The sequence below is a fragment of the Taeniopygia guttata genome, chromosome 10 (genome assembly GCF_048771995.1).
Source record: "Taeniopygia guttata chromosome 10, bTaeGut7.mat, whole genome shotgun sequence".
NCBI classification, from domain to species: domain Eukaryota; kingdom Metazoa; phylum Chordata; class Aves; order Passeriformes; family Estrildidae; genus Taeniopygia; species Taeniopygia guttata.
Window position 1 is genome coordinate 3,425,603 of NC_133035.1, and position 22,611 is coordinate 3,448,213.

Below are 22,611 nucleotides of genomic sequence, written 5' to 3' on the forward strand. Positions count from 1 at the left end.
AGCAACACCACCCAAAAAAACCCCAAACCCAGCAGTAAAGGACAACCTGAAAAGAGATGTCATGGAGGGCTGTAGCAAGGACCTGCTGGGATGCAGTTAATTTTTTTATACAATCAAATTAAAAGCATGTTTGCCACAGCTGCTCGTTGGAGGAGCTGTTTTGATTTATGTTCTTGCATCTTTTGCTTCTGAGATGAGACCCGGCATGGCAGAACGATGAGGTTCGGGGGAATATGAGCCAAACAGATGCACTTCAGAAAATGAAACTTCATCTTGGATTTACTTAGCTCATTTCCTGGTGTCATTACCTTATCCTGATGATGAATGTGCCTAGTTGTGGGATCCTACACTGAATACATTTTGAAATGTTTTTTTCACGCTCCCTTCTGTAGATCTCATCACACAGCCAAGTTAATCCATTTCAGGCAGTTTCATTTCCATACCATATGTTCTTCAAGGCGTTCTGGAGGGATAATTATGTGGATATAATTTACTTTCCTTTGTTGTGCCAAGATGTGCTCTGCTTTTCAGGTACGGGGGGAGGCACATGTGTCTTGTTGAAGTCTTGATGACTTTCTGAAGGTTCCATCTCCTGTTGTCTTTTAGAGAAGTCAGGAAGGACGAGCGTGAGGACAAGGAAATAATGTACTCACTCTGGAATGTTTATTAGACTGACTTAACACCCCATCCTGCTAGTGGGATGTTTTCCTTAAAGAGCAACCATCATTTCCATAACATTAATTATTGGGGAAGATAGAAATGTAAATATTGTGGTGACTTTAAGGGATTGAGGATCTTTCCTGCTCAAATCCCCCTAGCTAAGTGTTAATGTAAATTATAAAAGTGAACTATGTACTTGGAGAAAGACCAGTCTCTTCTGGGATTTTTCCTATGCAACAAATAGTAAAGAACAAACTCAGCTGCAATTGCAAATGGCTGCCAAGGCTTCACTGATTCACCCAAATTACTGGAGCAATGCACTGAAGTTGACAAATGTATCAGCATCTGGATGGTACTAAAAAAGCTGAAACCTTCATTCTTTAAACAATCTGTTTTACCACTGTCTTTGGGCAAAGTTTGTTTCAATTGATTTGTGTTAGAGGTGAACAGGTTGTCCTTAGACTACAGATGTGACTGAAGTTTGGAAGAAAAAATATACTCAGTTGGATTATTTGGTAATTTAGGCTAGGAAATCTCTTCCTTGCACACACTTCCATAGGGTTTGGGGTTTTTTAAACTAAAATTAGATTTTTTTAGTGATGAATGAAGCCAGATTGAATGCAAACCACAATGCCAGTATATTTTTTAGCTTGACAAAACAATGCAGCAAGAACACTTATTTCCCACATAGGACTTATTTTTACTGCTTTTGTAGAAATTACGTTCTTTAATATAAATTATGAATTAATGGCTGTAGTAGAGAAGAAATGTTTTGAAAATATGTCTGCTGATAATTGGCATTATAAAAGAGACTGAACAATTAAAAAGGGATGGTGTCCCTGCCCATGATGGGGTTGGAACAAGGTTATCTTGAAGGCCTTTCCAACCCATGCAATTCTGGGATTCTTTAATCACTGGGAGCACCTTTATTCCATCAAATCTGTTGCTGTATTTTAGGCTATTGATGCTGAAACCTCTATACAGTTGATTTCAGGACTATGGCTGGGATCTTAGTGATACAGGGATAAAGGTGAAAAGGGAGACTTGCAAAGAGGGATGTCAATGGTTAGATGATAAATCAGCAAATCCCTTCAGTGGTAGCAGTTTGGAAGATCAGGATGCAGAATGTACTTTCCTCATGGCAGCAGGAGAACCTGGGGTGACTTTTGATGGGGGGAATCCCTAACCAGCAGGCTGTGGAATGTTAGGACAAGGAACTTGGTCTTGTCTTTCACTCTTCATTAAAATAAATAAAATTTTAGAAATCCCCAAACCTCTATCTCAGAGAAACATGTTTTTAAAAGGGCAACAACCAAAAGCCCTTAGTCATTAAAAAATTATCCTTCAAGCCTGATCATCCTTTAAAGGTCAGGGGTTAAGGATGTTTAAGTCAAATTGCTGATGAGTTTTACCATAGACTTCATTGGAAAAGTTCAAGTAAAGTGGAAAATCCCTGAGACTCAGGTGTAAAGTCAGCAAGGACAAGCAGGAGTAGAACGAATGGGTTGCTCTGTGTCTGTCAGACTCTAAACACTGACAGCACAAACACATTTACGTACTTAAATGTCTGGGAAACTTTGGTTTGCTTTCTGCCTGCAGCCAGGGTATAGACAAGGATAACAATCCTAGGCTGTTTTTCTGCAAAAAGGGACTTTTGACTGAGGATCAAAGATAGCATAGGGTAGAACACAAGTTTTCTGTCCAGAAAAGTCAGCTAAATCTCAGGTTTCTGGTCTGAATTGTGGTCTGTGATTCCTGTGCTCACCATATAGGTGGACTTGGTATAGTGGGGACAGAATTTTATAGGGTGGTACATAAGGATGGGCCTATTGTGAACAGAAAGAATGTTTCATATCATTTTATGTCTCAAAAACCCCCAAACTTATACAGACACTGCAAAAATACCAGGGATGGTAAAGAAATCAGGTCTGTTTTGGTCCTGTCCGAACAACGAGCGATAACCTGGCGTTCATCTGACAAACCAAGACAAGTCCTCCAAACCTTTCTGCTGAGATCCCTATGGCATAAATTCCTTTTTAGGGCATTTTGAACTTTGCCTTAGTATATTTTGAAATTTAGAGGGTGACACACCTGCACATTTTTCCCGCTGTGCTCATGCCAGCAGCTAATCCTGGGACTTCTAGACATGTCGGACCCGTGCTGTGTCTTCCCGTGGCTGATGAGAGCTGAGAGGTGGCATCTGCTCCAGACACTGATGGCTGCTGGCTGTAGGGCTGAACAGGGGATGGATTGTTGGGTGTCATGGCCCCAGGCACCTGCCTGTTGTGGCAGCCTGCTGTCCTAATGTTTCTAATTCTGCCAGTGAAATGGAGTGGAAATAATTCCAAAACCCAATAGGTTGAATATTCTGGGGCTTTTTTATTATTTTATTGCTGAATCTCCTTTTCTCCCCCCCACCCCTCCCTGTTCCATAATGACCTTGCTTTGCCTCCAGCGAGAAAATTGAACTAATTTTGTTGACTTGTCTTTTTAAATACTTGTTATTGGATTTGCCCGACCTCTTTTTCTGCTGTGGAGAGTTGTGCTGGCTTTGTGCCATTGGAATAATTTGTTGTAATCTGAAAGCGTTCGGTTAAAAGGATTTACTGGCCCCCTCCCCAAACTTCTGCTTTACATGAAATGATTCCTGGGGAACTTTGAGGTGTATTGGTAGTTGGGGAGATGAATGTTTTGAAATAAATCCTTTGAGTATAAAAAAGATAAGACACATGCACAGGACTGGAAATATTTCACCTGGAATATTTGCAGTGTGGTGAATATGAATTAAAGATTTAATAGCTTGAAAAAAGTAAATGGTGTAGTAGTTTTAGGCAGGATTTTCGAAGGCACTTGTGAACTTCAGGGAAAGGTTTGTGATATAACATTGTATTTTAGCGTGGCAGAAAGTATGGGTTCTCTTTTGTGATCAATGTTGGATTCTCCTAAATGTAGTGGAGAAATCCATGTATTTTGTATGTGAAGGTGTGCTTGCGGAAAACCACTGAGATGTGGATATCTGGAGGGCCTGTCATTCCCATCTCAGTTGTCCTTCATATAAATAAAAGGTGGAAATGAAGCCAGTTGTGTCACCTGAGCCTGTTCCACCAGCATCAGCATCGTGTTTCAGTTTCTCCAGATAATGCGCGACTGACCTTGGCTGTGTCCTGTCCCCTCCCAAGGGTGGGGATGCCAGGTTTAGGAATTAATAACATTAGTTTAGGAGTTTAGGAATTAATAATTCCACAGTAGCTTGTGGAAGCTATTTGGCTGCTCATAATAATTCTTAAAGAGCTTCAAGAAATGTTACTATTATATTTATAACCTGTTCTTCACTGTGACTTTGCTCACTGCAGATTTGTCTTTTTCTGTACTGATGACACAGAAAGAATTGAAAATGTGCTTAATATTTTTTATTAAGGAAGAGGCTTAAACCCATGTGTGCTGCAGTTTTTGGAGGCATATTTGTACCTCACCTCATGTGTCAGGTGTAATCAATGGCTTTCTGCACTAAGGTAGGGAGCTGTCTGTTCTGTGGGAAGGAGGTGCCTCTGCTTTCACTTGAACGTGGAGGACAAAAATTGGGATGGACAGGTTGGCACGTGGTGGAAAGTAAAAGATGAGAGGGCCAGATGACTTTCTCTGGGAATAACCCAGCAACCAAAGCTTCAGTAATTGTGGAATCACCTCAGACATGTTCAAAGCCAAGGTATCCTATGGGAGGCTTTCAATTTAGAGCAGGTTTTGTAGGAAATGAGCAGGAGTTGGAAAGGAGATGTTTTCACATTGCACTGGGCACCCTGTTTCAGGATAAAGGGTGATTATCCGCCGCCTGCAATTAGGGAAAATCCGTCACCGGAGCCGCTTTGGGAGCAGCCAGTGGAAAATGCAGGAACAGATGTCAGGGAAACAGTCTGGCAGACCTGGCTTAGAGGAGCTTCTCTTTCTCCCTGTGATGGTTCTGCTTGGGATGGGGAATTATCTTGAAGATGTTTAATACTGGGCTGCTGCAATCTGTCATCCAATTTCTTCAGCCATCTGAGGATGCCTGACCTCTCTCTGTGCTCTATGCTCTGGGGCCGTTTGTTTTCCCTTTGTTTTAATCTTCCCTTTCTGAGAATGGACCAGATCCGAATTTCTTTTTCATAGCATTGCTCTATCCTAATGAAAAATCGTGCTTGACAAAGGAAAAAAAATTGGAAAGCTCACCCCCCACATCGTAGTCTGGATGGAAAAATATTCCTAGAGACAACAGAGGATGCATGAAAGTACTGATAAAAAGCAAATCCATTGTGCTAGTTTGAATATGCTTAGGTTTAACTTGTGCTCACTGAAGCATTGAAATAATTCCACTGCCAGTCCAGTGAATATTTTGATTTTTGCTGCTTGGTCTCTCAAGAAACCAGATCTTCAGCTTCCAGATGAGATGGGTTCTTTTACCCAGACTGTTATCTCAGTTGACTTAATTACAACCTTATTCGATATATGCAGTGATTTATAGAATTATTTTATTTTCCAGAATGTGCTTTTGAATTTTATTATCTCTACAGCTGCATTTGTCTGCTCCCCAAGTTTGTGTTGAGCTATAGCTTGTGGCTGGGAGAGGTGGAAGCTCCTACCCAAGTGCAGGATGAAGTCCTGATCCCAGCTGTGATGTTGTTCCAGCTTTTGCCCCAAGCAGAGAAGGTTCAAATGAAATGCAAAGTCTGTCTGTCTTTGTTCCTCAGTGTCATCTTAAGGGTTTGTGGGTTCTGTCTGTCCTTGTTTGTGTTGGGTGGCTGTAGGGGTGTACCTGTTAATGAGATTTGGTAATCAGGGATGCTTTCCTCTTAATCCTATGGCACAATGTGTGGGAACCCCCAGAAACAGCTTTAAATAACTCAGAGGCACCATAAAATACATGTTTATTACAGCAAAGTGCTGGGACAGAGCATCTGATGTAGATCCTTGAAAATGGACTGCTTATTTTAAAAAGGTGAATTATGACATTCCTAATGGATGTATTGGTTCCCTGATGCTGGTCATCAAACACCTCTGAATTTCTACAGCCTCCAGACAGTGTATCTGATCTATCAGGAAAAGCAATCTGAGGACCTTAAGGAGGAGCTGAATTTTGCTTGTCCAGGGCTTCAAGTTATGCCCAGCTGAGACCCCACCTGCAGAGCTGCCTCCAGCAGCAGAAGGAGGATGTGGAACTGCTGGAGCCAGTCCAGAGGAGGCCATGGAGCCCCTCTGCTCTGGAGCCAGGCTGGGAGAGCTGGGGGTGCTCACCTGGACAAGAGAAGACTCCAGGGAGAGCTCAGAGCCCCTTCTAGTGCCTGAAGGGGCTCCAGGAGAAGGACTTGGGACAGGGGAAGTATTTCAATTAAATACTTTATTAATTCCTGATTTTTTTTTTCTTCGTCTCTGATATCAATATTTTCAAATAGCTACAAAGCTTGTGTTTCAGGTAGCTGTCAAGAACTATTTTTAGTGGCGCTGTCGGGTCTAATTCAAGAGATTTTTTAGTACTTCTTGCTTTGTGAGGTGGCTTTTGTTTTTTGTTTCAAGTCCTGATGCTTTCAGAACACTCTTTCTCAAGTTTAAAAGCCATTCTTGTGTTGTGGCATTTGTCTGACAGTTTAATTTTCAGATAGAATATATTGGTTTGTGGTTCCTTTAAATCCAGCATCTTATTCCTGCTCTTGCTTGTAAATTATCATCATCTGTGGGCTGAATATTTTTTTATAAATATGGCCTTTAGAGGAAAAAGACAATTTTTTTCTGTGAACTAGTTGCTGAAGGTCTTGTTTAAAGTATGACTCATCCTGTTTGGTGTTTGTTTTGGTTTTGGGTTTTTTTTTTTTTTTTTTTTGGTTTTTTTTTTTCCTTTGTAAGGTAACTAAGCCAGATCTGGCAGTACAGTTTTAATATTCTTTTCCCTTTGATCTTCGACAACATAATTCTTAGTGCTCTAAGATCTGTTCCTTGTGTTGCATGGGCTGTGCAGAGAATCTGTAGGTTACTATGAGCCTTAAATCAGTCTCTGTATAATAAAATCTTGCTTCTGAATGGACCAAGAGGCTTTCATGTTGGTGCTACAGAATTTTCAGTTGTTCTACATTGAAAAGAAACACTAATTTTGGAGGATTTTGAGCTCCTTGGTTTAAAGGAGTAGAAGGTACCCGTATGGCCTGTCTACAGAGATCAAATCCCTAAAATACACCACTTCTTTATAAGTTATTTATATTATTCTGCTAAAGTCTTTAGATTATTAAATATCACTAAGCTGTTTGAGACATTGAACATGGAGAGGAGACAGATAACAAATGGCATCACCTCTTACTTAATATGAAACTAAATCCAGCCACGAGCAGTCTCTTGATTTCCTGACGACGCTGCAGCTCCTGCTGCTGAGGGCTGACCTTCATTGAATGCAGAGAAGATGATTCTCTGTGGGGAAATGATTTCATCGCCCATGGAAAACGGGAAGGAGGTGCAAGGACGAGAGGCAGCTGAAGGGTGAAGTTGGTTGAGGATTGCCTTTGTTTAAGGAGGATTTAAAAGAATGAGGATGGGCTGGAGTGGAAGCTTTGCTTATTTTGTTGGGGAAATTCAGACTTGTAGCAGAAGAAACCAGAAGCTGCACGGGCACATGACACTGTAAAATTATGAACTCCCCAAAATAACTTTATTTCTGTTCAGAAGCTTGAGAAAAGCTAGACTGTAGTGTCATTTAAGAAGTAGGAGGCCGAGCTGAAAAATTGGAGAATTTACCTTTCAAACTCTCATTCATTAACAGGTATGTTCTACCTAAAATGGGAAGACATGGGATTCATTTGCTGCCCAGCCAGAGTTAATTTGTATGGCTCATTTTGATCTCGAACAGTAAATGTCCTATCAGGAGGAAAGTTGGAATCTTCTTGGCAGAAGAGAAAGCTCTTCTGGATTTGTGTTGGTGGGTCACAGGTAATAATTCTTGTGAAATGCAATAAAAGTGTGTAGGGAACACTGGAAAATTTTATTTGAAATGGACTGTTTGCCAAAACGTTTTCTGTGAGAAGGCTTTAAAACCATCCCTTCCTCACTATTGGTCATGGTCCATAATCCTCCATAAAATGAGGAAAGGGAGAACATCAGTAACCACATTATTACATCTTCTCCTATTGCAATTGCACTTAAATTTTACTTTGCTCCTAAGCTGAATTATCTTCTTCATAACAACTTCAAAGCTCCTAAGACTACAGTAAAAATATCTGACATTATAATTATTTGACCAAGTATTCAAAAATAACATAGTGACATTCAATTATGTAAATTTTCCCTAATTTTATATTTTTAGGGAAATGCAGCGTAGGTATTGTCACTTCCATAGTGGTTTCATGTTTATTTTCCTGTGTCTGTGCACTCCACGATAAGCAAGGCTGAGAGGTGTCGGTGTTTGTCTTGGCTTGTGCTGGAAGTGCATTGAGTTTCCCAAGGACAGAGACTGTTGAGGAAGGATCCATGCTGAGGATCTATGGGAGGATGTGATTCTTTAACCCAACAAAATCCTTTGGCATGGATCTATATACTGATATTTATCAGTATATTGATATATGTAGTTGATATAGATCAAAATATATTTATATGGCAATATTCAAAATACTCTGCCATTTCATCATAAAGGTGAGCAATAACTTCTTGGTGATAACATATAAAAATAAATTTTTTTAATGAGCTGCCCTTTATGTCTGTTATCTTTGGATACTTCCTAATACAGCGATTCAGTGCATTTAGCTGCCAGCACAATTTTTTTTGTGCAATTCTTGGTGCTTCTGTAAATCCTTCTGCCTTTTTCTCAGCTGTTATCTCAAGTGTGGTGCTTGTTGGAGCTGGAAGTGATCCTGGAGTGCCTCCACATCCTTCAGCAAACTTCCTTTTCAGCACAGCAGTCCTCAGCCTGCTCCCACCACCTTCAGCAGTGCATTAAGAGGAGAAGGATCCCTTGATTTCCCCAGGTTTTGTTCTCTGAAGTTCTTGAGCTCCTCTAGGAAAGAAGTACCTTGTCCTTAATACTGGTGTAATTCCTAAGCTCTCAAAAGGTATCTTCTGCAGCTGTTTTGGGGCTGGGAGATGCTCCTCGGTGTGAATTCCTTTAGTCCTTGGCAATGTCACTTACACTTCATATCCATTGTTTTTATCAGCTTCAAAAATGTTTTTTTTTTGTAAGGGCTGCTGGTTTTCAGGCTCTGTATGTGAAATTTTAGCTGCAAACTAAAATATAAATAGCTGGGCACAGGATTGTAGAGCTAAAAGGGAGACCCTGAGTACATTTACAGTTTCTACAGCTGTCTCTGTGCTCACTGGCTCTGCACTGTACCTGCAGCAGTGTGTGATTTGCCAGTGATCTGTGTTTTTGGGATATCAATTATATCACTTTGTTTCCAGTTGGATTTCCTGAGGCTGAACTGCTCTGTGTCCACCTGTGAAGAGCAAATCCAACCAGTCAAGTAGAAAATCTGGTATTTTGGCTGTTCATGTGAACAGAATTGCAGTGTTGGTGAGGAATGCTCCGTCTGAAAATTTGTTGAAGCCTGGAGCTAATCCAGGAAAACCTGAAGGGGCTGTAAATGTAATTCTATCAGTTTATAAAATATTTTTCTGGGTGTTTGGAAAAGGGTTGTCCTACCTCTGGCCACTGACTACTTCATTAGTCATTAGAAGCAGCAAAACAAAATGTAGCAAGGATTTGTTTCCCTCCAGGACTCGAAACACTCACGGTACACCAGGCTCTTCCTTCGTCTCTGCCTTTTTGTTAATTCTTGCCATTCACTGACAGTTCTCATTAGCCAGATAGGGAATATGGGAGCAGCAAATTAAGTTAAACTTAAATAGTGCTACCACTGCAGCCTGAGAAAGGATCCAACAATTTCTTTTGTTTCTTTAAATTTTATTTTTTATATTACTTTTTTGTTGGCTCCTGGCACAAAAAGCCAAAGGAGCAGCTGGAGGATCCTGTTCTCCGTGAAGGGGGATGTTTTGGGAGAACAGAAGTGCTTCTACAAGTCAAGATTCAGTGACTCAAATCTGAAGCTCAAGAAAGAGGAACAATCCAGGACAGGATTTTCTTTGCACCACTTGTTTAAGTTTCCCAGCATCAAGCAGAAATCCTGTGGCGGAAGTGAAGACGGAAGTCACTTCTCCCATGCAGCTATCCCAGTCAAGACTTCACCAAGCCTTTTTGTAGTTTCTTTATTTAATTTTCATTTCTTTGGCACCACAGATGATGGGTCTGTGCCTTTGGTAGCATCTCCAGCCAGTGAGGCAGGAGTCATGCAGGCAGGAGGTTCATTCACTGCATAGCCCAGGTTAATTCCTTGGATGCTGACTCATTCCCTGCACAGAAAGTGCTTTGACCTCAAGGGAAAGAATAAGTGATTGTGCTTTTATTCACATCCTAATTCAGTTCCTCCTTCATCAGAAATGTTTGCAACATGTTGGGAGTAACTCATTTCACAACAGCTTTTCTTGTAATTTTTTTTAAGTTTTTTTTTTTTTGGGGGGGAGTGTTGGAGGTTTTTTGTTTGTTTGTTTTTGTGGTTGGTTTGTTTGTTAAGTTTTTGGGGTTTTTTCTTCCCGTTTTGTCTCAGCTGAAAGGTCTGGTTAAAGCTGAGAGATTTCCACAGGAGATGCATCAGCAAGAATGTGATAGATAGCAACATCCTCACCCACCTCCAGTTTCCAGAAGAGGAACCACTGAGTTGTTGTCATACCACAGGGAAATACCAAAACCTCAAGGCATGGTGATTGCAGGCTCTGGAAGGGATTATCGTGCACTGAGGTGCTTTATGTATTCATGGACTTCTTTATATCAGTGTCTGATTAAAGCACGGGGGAGCCAAGCCCATCTCTGAAAGAGAGGAGGAAACACCTCTCTGGTGTCCAGCAAGGAGCTCCCAGGTGCCAAACTGTACTTCAAGTGTTATCTTCCACTATAGAAATGAACAGACAAGGAGGTGACAAGTGCTGAATAAAACTGAAAGACACACTAAAAATCAGTGTGATATGACTTGTCTCAAATTTTTCAGGTCATGGAAGAAGCTATGGATCTCAGAAACAACTTAGAGAATACTTGCAACCTATTTTAGTTCCAGTGTGGGCAACTGTAGGTCTTTGGGAACGATTTACATAGGGTGAGCTGTGTCACTGCTTCTTTTGTGTTCTGGGAATCCCCCTCGGAGGCTGAGTAGGCATCTCTGGCTGTACAGGCATCCTTACTTCCAGAAAAATTCCCTTCTGCTTGAGGCAGGATGGTTGACACTGTCCAAGGGTTTTCACTCCTTTCATTATGGCTCTTGATAATAACAGCCAAACCCCAGTTTACAAATCTGCCGTGGACTGAGGACATCAAGGAGGTTTAACTCAAAATCACTTGTGTTTGCAGAAAGTGAAAGGACACCAAATTTTTATGTTCACTCACATTTGCCTTGAACTCTGGGCAATACAAAACAGGTTTAGCAAAGGATAATTTCTTCCTTTCAAAGGAATTGTGACCAGATGGAGAATTTTAAGGGGAGAGGAAGAAACCCCTGAAACAGTCAGATGTTGCTGCCATTGTCTGTGTGTCTTTGCTGTTGGTGCCTGTGGGGTTTTGTTTTGGTGCAGTGCCAGGTCCAGCAGGGTCCTGTGTTGCTGCAGAGCTTCTGAGAATGTGTCTCCACTTCTGCTTTCATTTTCTGTTCTAATTTAAGTTTTCTCACTGCTTTGGCATCTTGCTTAGGTACCTCAGTCCAAATAAACTGCTCTGAAATTCAGCCAAAAGACCTTCCTTCTATATGTGGACAGTCCTGGAGTACTAATGGGTATATTTTTCCCCATCCAAGCTTATCATCCTTTAAGAAGTAAATTTGAATTGTGATTACAAATCAAGTTGAACACATCCCTGCTCATTGCAGGAGGGTTGGACTAGATGACCTTTAAAGGTCTCTTCCAAAACAAACCATTACAAGATCTCTGTAATGCTTCCAAATCTCACTTTTCCTGTGATAGAACTTTCATTCTGTTGGATAAAAATAATTTGCATAAATCTGTGTTTTGAGTACCATCACTCCTGCACACGAGATTCTTTGAGAGTGGCCCACATAGATTAAGTGACAATAATTACATTTATCTCCCATTGGCAAGCAGTAGAAAGAGAAAAACACAGTGACCATGGAAAAGGAAGATGATAAAATAAGAGGGTTAAGTGTTATGTAGATTCTGAAAGGAACTGACATGTGAAAAGGCACAGTGATAACCAAGATGTTGAGCTTCCACCTGGGTATTCCTCCTGTGTGTAGCTAGCACAGATGTATGGATCTGGTGTCACTTTTGATATCACCAAGGTATTATTTTGGGTACCAGCAGCACAAGTCTATTGGCTGTCACAGGAGAAACATCTTGTGCCCACAGATTTAGATTAAGCAGTGAAGTGTGTTTAGATTGGCAGCCAGGAATTAGTGCCTTGCATGGTGTGTTGGGAGGTGCTGGTAGATGGACAAGAAACAAACCAAACCCTAAGCACTGGCAATGGGGAGAAAGTTTCCCTGTTTCTGGAGTCCCTTGCCAGGTTAGGGGATGTTATAATAAACTCAGTGAACTTTGCTTCCAGAATTGCCCCTTTAGCAGCCTCAATGCTGACACTGATCCCTGTTTTTTCCAAATCATTCGGTATTTGGCAAACTCTGCACATGATTTCAGGCTTTAGCTGTCACAGATTATTTATGCCGGGTTTAGATGCTTCCAGTGGACAGTTTGTTTTGGATTTTTGCCACGTGCTGCTAAGGCTGTCCCTGAAAATGAACATATTGAGGCTGGTCTTTCTGAATGTGTATTAAACTGTGATCATACAGAAAAAGATCACATAGAATGTAAAAATCAACCAATATTTAGTGTTTAGTATCTGTACAAAGCCTAACTAGCAAACAAAGTTTTAATCTTTTCTGTCAACCTGCTAATAATCAGATGATTATTGTCAGTTTTATCAGAATCCTCTGAGCCTTCTCCTTGGAAATAGTAATTGATTTTATTATGTAGGAGAACCCAAGTAAAATATCGGTGAATGCAAGTAATATATTTAATTTGTAACCATGTTTTGAGATGGTGGGTTTTTTTATGTTGGAAATAAAATTATGTTGGTGTAGTAAAATTGAGCAAAGTCAGCATTCAGGATTAATTTGAGATGAATCTTCATTCAAATATAGAAAATGGAAGAGTATATAGAAAATATTAGGCTGAAAGTATATGGTCAGAGGGCTGGAGCCAGGCTGGGAGAGCTGGGGGTGCTCACCTGGACAAGAGGAGGCTCCAGGAAGAGCACAGAGCCCCTGCCAGGGCCTGAAGGGGCTCCAGGAGAGCTGGAGAGGATGTGGGACAAGGGATGGAGAGACAGGACAAGGGGGGAACAGTTTTAAACTAAAAAGGAGATATTTAGATTGGATGTTAGGAAGAAGTTTTTTCCTGTGAGGGTGGAGAGGCCCTGGCACAGGCTGCCCAGAGCAGCTGTGGCTGCCCCATCCCTGGAAGTGTTCCAGGCCAGGTTGGATGGGGCTTGGGGCATCCTGGTCTAGTGGAAAGTGTCCCTGCCCACGGTAGGGGTAGAATGAGATGAGCTCTAAAACCTCTTCCCGCTCACACCATCCCATGATTCTGTGTTTACTTCAAATGCCATAAATGTTTCCTTTCATAGGTGTGCAGAGTCCATGAATTTTTGGCCAGAGTGTTCCCAGGAGTTTGCAATAGGCAAAAATGTATAAATGACTGAAGTGTAGCATCATTTTTATATGTTCATTTGTAAATGTAGGCACGAAGTAAGTCAAAAGGCCTTTAATTAAAATAGTGCATAGAGCAAGTATTAATGGGTGACCCAATACAAACTTTGTGCCATTCTTTTCATGATCCCATTTAATTTCTTGTCTAAATGCAAAAATATTAATTTTTAAAGTAATAAATTAGCTTATACAAGAGCCTGCTGGAGTGGTTGTTGTTAGGAGAAACTTTCTCCCTGACATATGCTAATTACCTTAGGATGGATATTTCATTGCACTATTTTCTCCAAAATGCTTTGGAAAAGCCGACTGCATGCACAAGGTGTGTTGGGTTGGAGCAACCTGGGACAGAGTGTTGGATGCTGAGCCAGGGCCAGGCTCATGTGCAGCAGGGCATGGGAGACCACAACCCATTAACTTCATTAACATTGCTTTGACCTCCCTCAACACTCAACATGTTTGAGGTTGCTACCAGTAAACCCCATGGCACCCCTGGGATTTACAAGGCTCGAATTAACACCCCATTGCTTTCTGATCTTGGAAGCTTCTGGTCCTTGAGTGGTTTTGTGGGGAGGACTTGGCTCTCAGCATCTCCATGGAGTTCACGCTTGGCTTGGAACCCTGCTGGATTCAAGTTGTTTGGATGCAGAGGCACAGGTGTTTGTTGTTACCAATTCCATGCAGAATAAACATCTCTAGAGATGTTTGGGTGGGTGGGGTGGAGTGGCCTGGTGCTTTACAGTGTATTTATTGAGTGTGCTGGAGGAAGGAGGCAAGGTCAGTTTGCTCAAGGTAAGCAACTTAAAGTCCTGTTTGCACTTCTCACGTGAGTCAGCAGTCTTGGATACGCTCTGATAACATCAATAAAAATAGCCAGTCCTTTTGGCCTCAGCTTTGAAGTAAAATCTGGGTGAGGAATTACCGAGCTTAAGTATAGTGGGGGGGTTTGTTTGCCCCTTCTTGATGAAAAGCTGATGCTGAAGGTGCAGAGCTACACGAAGCAAGCCCAACCCAGCACTTCCCTGACATCATCACTATTGCATCTGTGCCTGTAGTAAAGCTATGGGAAAGCAGCTGGAACACTTCCCAGTGTATAATGTATGTCCTGCTACCAAGCAATGCGCCGTGAATCTCTGCCAGATGTATTTCACTGGGACATATTCATTTCTGTGCTTTGAAGTGTGCATGGCTGGGGATAATATACTTAATGAAATATTGGAGCGAGAAACAATACAGCATAAAATAGTGCTGTTCATTTGAGTGCCTCAGAAATGAAACAATTCTCCAAATCCCAGCCTTGGAGTGGATGCAGAAGATGAGGATGTCTGTACTTGGACTGAAGGTCCTGGATCTGGAAACCTGGGGGAGACTACAGGAACAGGGTGACCAGTGAAATGCTTTCCTTGAATACTCTTCCCAGCATCAAATATCTGAAGTTCCCTAAACCTGTTGTGGGTTTTGACTTAATGTTTTTTTGACCCTTCTTGAGCATTTTGTTGATACCAGGAGGGAACTGTCATAGTTGTGAGGTCTTGCTCCAGTGGGGCAGTGCTCAGTGAAAAGCTCAATGTTACAAATAACATTAGGATGTGTGTCATGTAAGCTTTAATCTGTATGAAATGTCACTTCCACCTGATTGCCCAGATCCTGGTTCTGAGGGTCCTGTTTTTCTCCCTAGTTCCCTTCTGTTTTTCTTTTGGAATAACTCTTAACATCTTCCAGGGCAGTTTGGAGTTTGCTAGAATTGGTGGAGAACCGGGGCCCTTTAACTCTGAATTTGCTTTTATCTGGGGCTGCTGGTTGTATGTTATCTTCTTGTAGTGATGAAATTTGAGAAATCAGCTGTACATTTGATGTTTCATTGCCAGAGATATGGGTTTGTTTGGTTTTAAGCAGTACAAGAGAAATAAAAAGTGCAATGTAGCCAACAAAGGAGTTGGTTGCAATAACTCACATCCAGTGTGAGATATGGACAGAAAAAGGGTGACTTGTTAGGGGAAAAAGTTCTGCTGATTAAATCATCATGGGTTCAAAATCTCCTGGACAGGAAGGAAAGGAGTTTATCTCCTCTTCACTGGCACAGGACCGTGGAAAAATGCATCTGTAGGAAGGGCCAGGTGTGCAGGGGAAGGTGATGGTCATTTTGTCTTAGCAGCTAAATTTTGTGGGTGCTGAGTACCATGCACCCGTGGGATTGATTCAGGAGGTTGCCTGGTGTGTTGCTCACAAAATTTTCACTGAAAATCAGAGGGTGTTTCTGATATCTCAGGTTGGGGGCAAAATTAGCAAAAGCATGAGGTGCTGTGGGAGTTACATCTGAGTAGGGGGAGTCTGTGTAGTGTTTGGGTGTTGAATACCTTTATCTGCTACAGCTTTGGGGTATTTGTAGGATAACACCTAACTGGTTTTATTTTGTTTTTTTTCAGCCTTGCTAACATGATGACCTGACAAGATAGAGCACAGTCCTGACTATGCAGCACAGGGACTGATGGGAAAGGATCCAATATGAGTGTAAATGATGTTGGAGGCAGACGACGCTTTGAGGATAGCGAGTACACGCTGCACATCTACCCCGGGAGCATCGCAGAGGGGACAATCTACTGCCCCATCACCGCCAGGAAAACGTCCACGGCCGCCGAGGTGATCGATTCGCTCATTAACAAACTCCAGCTCGAGAAAACAAAATGTTACGTCTTGGCCGAAGTGAAGGAGTTTGGAGGGGAGGAATGGATCCTCAACCCCACGGACTGCCCGGTGCAGCGCATGATGCTGTGGCCGCGCATGGCGCTGGAGAACCGCATCAGCGGCGAGGATTATCGCTTCCTGCTGCGGGAGAAGAACCTGGATGGCTCCATCCACTACGGGAGCCTGCAGTCCTGGCTGCGGGTGACGGAGGAGCGGCGCAGGATGGTGGAGCGGGGCTTCCTCCCCCAGCCCCAGCAGAAGGACTACGATGACTTGTGTGGTTTGCCAGACCTGAACGAGAAAACGCTCCTGGAAAATCTCAGAAACCGCTTCAAGCAGGAAAAAATCTACACCTACGTTGGCAGCATCCTCATTGTTATTAATCCCTTCAAGTTCCTACCTATTTATAACCCCAAGTATGTGAAGATGTACGATAACCATCAGCTGGGGAAGCTGGAGCCCCACATTTATGCTGTGGCAGATGTGGCTTACCATGCTATGCTCCAGAGGAAGAAGAACCAGTGCATCGTGATTTCAGGAGAGAGTGGCTCGGGAAAGACACAGAGCACCAACTTTCTGATTCATCACCTCACCGCCCTCAGCCAGAAGGGATTTGCCAGTGGAGTAGAACAGATTATTCTTGGAGCTGGCCCAGTGCTTGAGGTAAGATGGAAACGATAGTAGTGTGGAAATATTTTAACGGTGAAAAAGAACCAAACCTGAGTAGTTGGGATTTTACTGTGACACTTAACTCTGTGGTTATCTGCTAAATACTGATAATAAAGTGACAACAGCGTTATCAATGAGAGAAGGTTGTCTTTCCACCTATAGAATATTACCTGCTTCCAAAAAAAAAGAGGATAAAACCAAAAATATAGCAGATGGCTTGCTGCCAAATTTGTTAATGCTTTGTTTTCACTCAAGTGTTTCTCAATGCAGGTTTATCTCGGTGGTTTCTCAGTGAGAAAATGGAAATGAGAATTATCAGTGGCAATTTTCTAGTATATTGAAAAGAGAATTCATTGCACACAATGTATTGATAATGTTGTATTTATGGAGTTTCTGTGCAGTCAGCTTCTTTGAGCTGGAAAAGAAATCAAAGGTAACTTTCATGGTCATAATTGTGTTTTCTAACCATGAATACTTGATTTGGCCACTTACTGGTTACTTTGAGGACCCTTCTTGTGTATTAGAAGTTAGATAAACTTGGCCATCAACTTTTCAGGTATGAAACTCTGAACTGGGGTACCAGCATTCATTAATTAATTAGTTATGAGTTTGCCCCATAGCTTTTGAGATGGTTTTCTACGGAATTGCTAGCTTTGCTGGTTGGAATTTTGTTGCTCAAAGCCCATCTGCGCACAGGTGATGTGTCAGCTGCAGCTGTGCCATTGTCCTTGGAAGCCATGATACGTGGAGGTGGTTTGGTGCCTGCATCCTCTCCCTCTCCCTTTCTGGAGCTGATGAGCAAACATCAGATCAGGCTCCCATAATTAATGGTGGTTACTGTGGTGACCCACATTACTGAGCACATTAATTTCAGAAAACTGGTATAAAGACTGTTACATTCCACCTCCAGTTCTGTTATTCTACCTGCAATCCTGTTATTTACTTAAAACACTTCCATGCTCTTGAGTTTTTGATAGGTTGTTTAATGTGTCATGTTGGACCAAGGTAGTTTTGTAATTCTATTTAGCAGTGTCAGAGGGAGCATCTCTGTCTAGGTTAGATTTCTGGGGATGGGGAAGAGAGATCTCTGTGAAAGGGAAGGTAAAAGGAAGTTTGGGGAATTGTGTTTTTTCTTAGATTCTACTTTTCTCAGGAACAGGTCTACTTGCTTGGCTCTTGGATGGAGAGAGGCATGACAAATGGTTTGCTGGGAATCCTGCTCTGGTGGTGGCCACTCTCTTCTTCTGGGAACATTCACAGAATGGTTTGGGTTGGAAGGGATCATCCCATTCCACCCCCTGCCATGGGCAGCAACACTTCCTCTATTCCAGGTTGCTCCAAGCCCTGTCCAACCTGGCTTGGAACACTTCCAGGAATGGGGCTTGGAGCTTCTCTGCTTAACCTGTGCCAGGGCATCTCCACCATCACAGGGAAGAATTTCTTCCTAATTTTTAATATTCTTTTCCTTTAAAAAGCAGCTTTGTAGTTCCTCCCCTTGGTCTCCTTGGTTCCCTTTCCTCTAGAGGAGGTTGCTCAAAGCTCCAGTGTCTGGCAAGTTGTGTGTGTTGGGATGAGGTGGAGGGCAGGGATGCGCTCCAGCCTTTTGTTTTCCTTTCGCAAGATCTGCAGCTGTTTTTGAGGGAAAAAAAATCCTGAATCATATCTGTTTTTTTTTTTTTTTTTTCTGTTGGAACAGAAGTTTGCATTCCATCACTCCAGCAGCTGGACGGCTGCTGTTGTGCTATGTCTGATTCCAAGCCTCCTGGAAAAAGTGGGGGTAATCCAGAATTTCTTCTGCTCTGCCAGCAGTGGTCCCAAATAGTCACAAATCAGGCAGCCTGAAAGATAAAGTGGCTATATTTCTGCTTTTCCTTCTCTTTCTAGAATTTCCCAATAAAGGGATCTTGACAGCAGAGCTTTGGGTTGCATTACTCTGCAAAGCATTTACAGATTTGACCTTTTGAGTTGTGGTTGAAATAAATTGAATAAACTCTGGAAGTTTAGATGCCAAACTTTTGGGGATTTTTCTTTCTTCTTTTCCTTTGTTCTTCTTCTCTCCTCCAGATACCTTCTGCATTCCCTTTGTTTTCCCTTTGCATATTTAAGATCAGATTGTGTTCAGCTCAGGTTTGCCTTTTAGAGGCAGCAACACAGCTCTTTGTGGTGTGACTTCTAATTTAGGGAATGGAGCAACCAACAGCTCACTTGGACCTGCTGAATTCTTTCTCTGCTTGAAAAGTGTCTCTGGCAGGACAAGTGCATGGAACCTCCTGTTCCTGGGAATGCCTTTGCTGTCATGCTCACACAGCAGGAGCGGAAGTGGAGCAAAATTAAGATTTTTTTTTTTCCCCTGCAACTTCTCTGTTTTCCTAATTTACCTTTTTTTGAACAGCTTCAGGCTATTGTTTGGGATTTTTTTTTTTTTTTGCATGAGATTCCTGAGTCATGTCCAAATTGGACTTCTGGGGATGGCTGTCAAGACAAGCTGTTACTGCCCTCTAAACATGGTGACATCATTCACTAGTTGCACGTACTTTGAGGTGTGTACTGAGACCAGGCATGTCCTTTTAAAGTGTATTTGATGTAAATCCTATGGATTTTCTTTTTCCTCTAGTGGGATTTAATAGGAAAATTTTGTTGTAGTGGTGCTCCTTGGAATGGTTGCAATATGCTTCTTTTGGTGATAAATGAGATTTTAAAATACTTGCATATTTATATATTTTTAATAAATTATATTTCTTAAATATCATGCTATTTTTTCCAATAACAAGATCAAATTTTTTTAAAAAAAAGATGATTTTTATTATATTTTTCTTCAGTTTCTCCCCATTTTCTTATAAAACACATTTTGCCCTGTAAGAACTTGCTTCTTCAGCAGAGCTGAGCTTACTAAAATTTTACACTCTGGCTCTTTAGTTTCAAGACCAAGCTCCTCAAAATCCATAATTTTGTGCAGTTAACTGAGGAAGAGTTCCCCGTGCTGCAATTCCATTCTGTTTCTGATTGACTCCATGCAATACTTGAGGTGAAGATGACAGCTCAGCTTGATCCTCCATCAGGAGCCCAGAGTGCCACACCTCAACAAGACATGGAAGGATTGGAGCCTGTGCAGAGAAGGGTCTGGAACACCAGGAGCAGCTGAGGGAGCTGGGGAGGCTCAGCCTGGAGAAAAGGAGGCTCAGGAGGGACCTTCTGGCTCTGCCCAGCTCCCTGCTAGGAGGGGGCAGCTGGAGGAGATCAGGCTCTGCTCCCAGGGAACAAGGGACAGGATGAGAGGAAATGGCCTCAAGATGTGCCAGGGGAGGTTTAGGCGGGAAACGTTTCTTCGCACTGGAAAAGATGTGGCTGCCCCATCCCTGGAAGCATTAAAAGGTTAGGCTGGAGACGTTGAACAACCAGATCTAGTGGAAGGTGTTCCTGCCCAGGGTAGGGGTTTGGATTAGATGACCTTTGAAGTTCCCTTCCCATCCAAATCATGCCGTAATTCAATTTGTGCTCTGCCTGGAAAACTGTGCTTTATCCCTGCAGGGATATTTTATCCCATATCTAGAGAACTTGTTGATGTCAACTTGGAACAGTTTTCTCTTTAATTAGATTAGCTAGAAACATCTAGATGAACTTTATGTTGTATTTCCAGCTTGTTTTTATGGACTGTAACCCTTAGGGGTGGGATGTGGACGGGATCATCACCTTGTAGTGGTACATGGTACAGCCTCTGAGCATCCTCCTCCATGCTTCTGAACCATGCTTCAGCTTTCTGGGGAGCTCTGAATGCAAGTTAATTTATTACATTTTGATAATTTCTTTTCAATTCTGCATAAAACTGCAAAAGTAGGGAAATCCTCCCTGGCTCAGGTATGCCCAGAGGTCCTCAGACAGGTATTAGATGAACCTTGGTCTAAAGGAGTCTGCACCAGATTATTTTACCATTGGTCACTTTCTCAGCATCTCATTTGTCACAGGAGTAAAGCCATAGCAGCTACACACAGCAGATGTGTTGTCTGAGCAGCTGTTTATTTGCCTTTTCAGACATCCCAGTGGGGATCTCTCAGTTGCTTAAAAAAAAAAAAAGCCAAGAGCTGTGTTCCTGGGAGAGGCCTCAGAGTACAGGCAGTGGCCAAGGGGAGCTGCTGCTGCCCTTCACAGCTGATATGCATCTGCAGCATCTCTGCCAGAAAAAAAGGAATTGGTTGCTTGAAATGCTGTGGAAAGAACTGCAGAGAGCTTTCTGTAGACATGGCCCTGCTATTTGCATTCCGAATGGTGGTGGTTTGCACAGGAGCCTTAGGAACAGCAGCTGGAGTTGCTTTTTGGTTTCTGGAGCAATGTTGTGCAATGTGTGTGTTGTGGTTTTGTGGGGGAAGTCAGCGTTGCCACCTGAAGGCCTGGGAAGCTGAAAGCCTTTATTTTTTCTTATTTCTTTAATCCTGATTATGGGGTTGTTAGAGGGAAATGCAGGCAGCATCTAGAAGATGTTGAATGTTATTTTCCAGGACTTTGTGCTAATGCACAGGGTCCTCCCAGCTGAATTCAGCCCTGGCAGCTGGAGGTGCAGCCCTGCGAGGTGTGAGCAGAACAACTCCACACTGCTGGAATTGCAGTGGATGCTGCTGAATGTTTCCAGAGCCAAACAAAGAGCCATTGAGTCGAGTTTAAAAAATCAATTAACTGGAATGATCAGGCGTGTCCTGGACTTCCAGTAGGTTCGGGTAGCATTGGACAACATAGAGGGGCCAGAGCTCTCTGTGTACACGGCCTCTGCTGCTTCTCCTGTGTGTGCCAGACCTGGAGTTATCCTAGAGAGGACCCAGCTCCACTGGCAGATCCCACACTCTTAACTCCTGTACTGTGGAGTACATAGGAATTAGGGTACCATTATTTGCCTGTGACAAATAACATTTGCAAATGAACCATATTCATATTTTTACCTGGAATAATGCTAATGGGATGTAAACTTTGACTATATTCCCTTTTTTTCCCTATTCCTACTTGGAATAGCATTAATGGGAGGTAACAAAATTCCATTAAAATGGACTTAACAAAAGAAAATAGATTCTCTGATTCAGTTCATAATGTTCAGTTTCCAGTACACTAATTTTTAAATAATTGGCTTTTATTGTGTGTCTCTAAAAGTTTCATATCCAAAAAATAGATTTATATGAAAGTGAGAGGGAAGATTTATTCTTCTGCTCATTATTCACTTTTGATAATTTTTGACCCATGATATGTGCAATTATCACTACTCTGTCATCTGAGTTTGGGGTAGGTGTGGATGTAACAGCCAGGATTTTTTCCCTCTGCATTCTTGCCTCCCCAGTGCCTGGAAAGGTTAGAGAGAGAGCAGCACACAGAGATTATCCAGCTGATGCCTAATGTGGGAAGAATTTGTGCAGGCCTGACACAAAGGACTCCCACAGCAAGGCTCAGGCACCAACTGCTTTTCACCAGTGCTTGCAAAATGCTGGGATTCTTCAGCTGGGGAGGTTTTACAGTTTCAGGCTCTGTATCAAATAGCATCTTGTTCATCCTTATTTCTGACACTGAATTATTCAATATTTTCACTGTAGAGTCTTCCTGCCATATCCAGATGGGCTGTATCAGTGCCTGGGCCTAATATTGTTATTATTTTTCATTACATGCTATCTTCAGCAAATATTTTATTACTCCAAAGTCCAGATTATTGCAATTGAATGACAAAAATTGGTGTTTCTTTCCTGAGATGACAGCAGGGAGATGGATTTGTTATTAAAGCAGGTTTATATGAAGCTGCTTTTTCTCCACCCTTAAAAATTAGGAGCGATTTTGTTTCCAGGAGGGAAATGCCAAATAAACC

General features: G+C 42.1%; 1 protein-coding gene across 11 annotated transcripts in view; it reads left to right on the plus strand.

Annotated features, from left to right (window-relative positions):
- The window catches only part of MYO9A (myosin IXA), a 175,165-nt gene that overhangs the window by 15,717 nt on the left and 136,837 nt on the right, over window positions 1-22,611 (plus strand). For all 11 annotated transcript variants that reach the window (XM_030281920.4, XM_030281923.4, XM_030281921.4 and 8 more), the window contains exon 2: window positions 15,851-16,772. In XM_030281920.4, coding sequence (XP_030137780.4) covers window positions 15,930-16,772 — 843 coding nt within the window. In that variant the 5' untranslated portion in view covers window positions 15,851-15,929. The remainder of the gene's footprint in view (window positions 1-15,850; window positions 16,773-22,611) is intronic.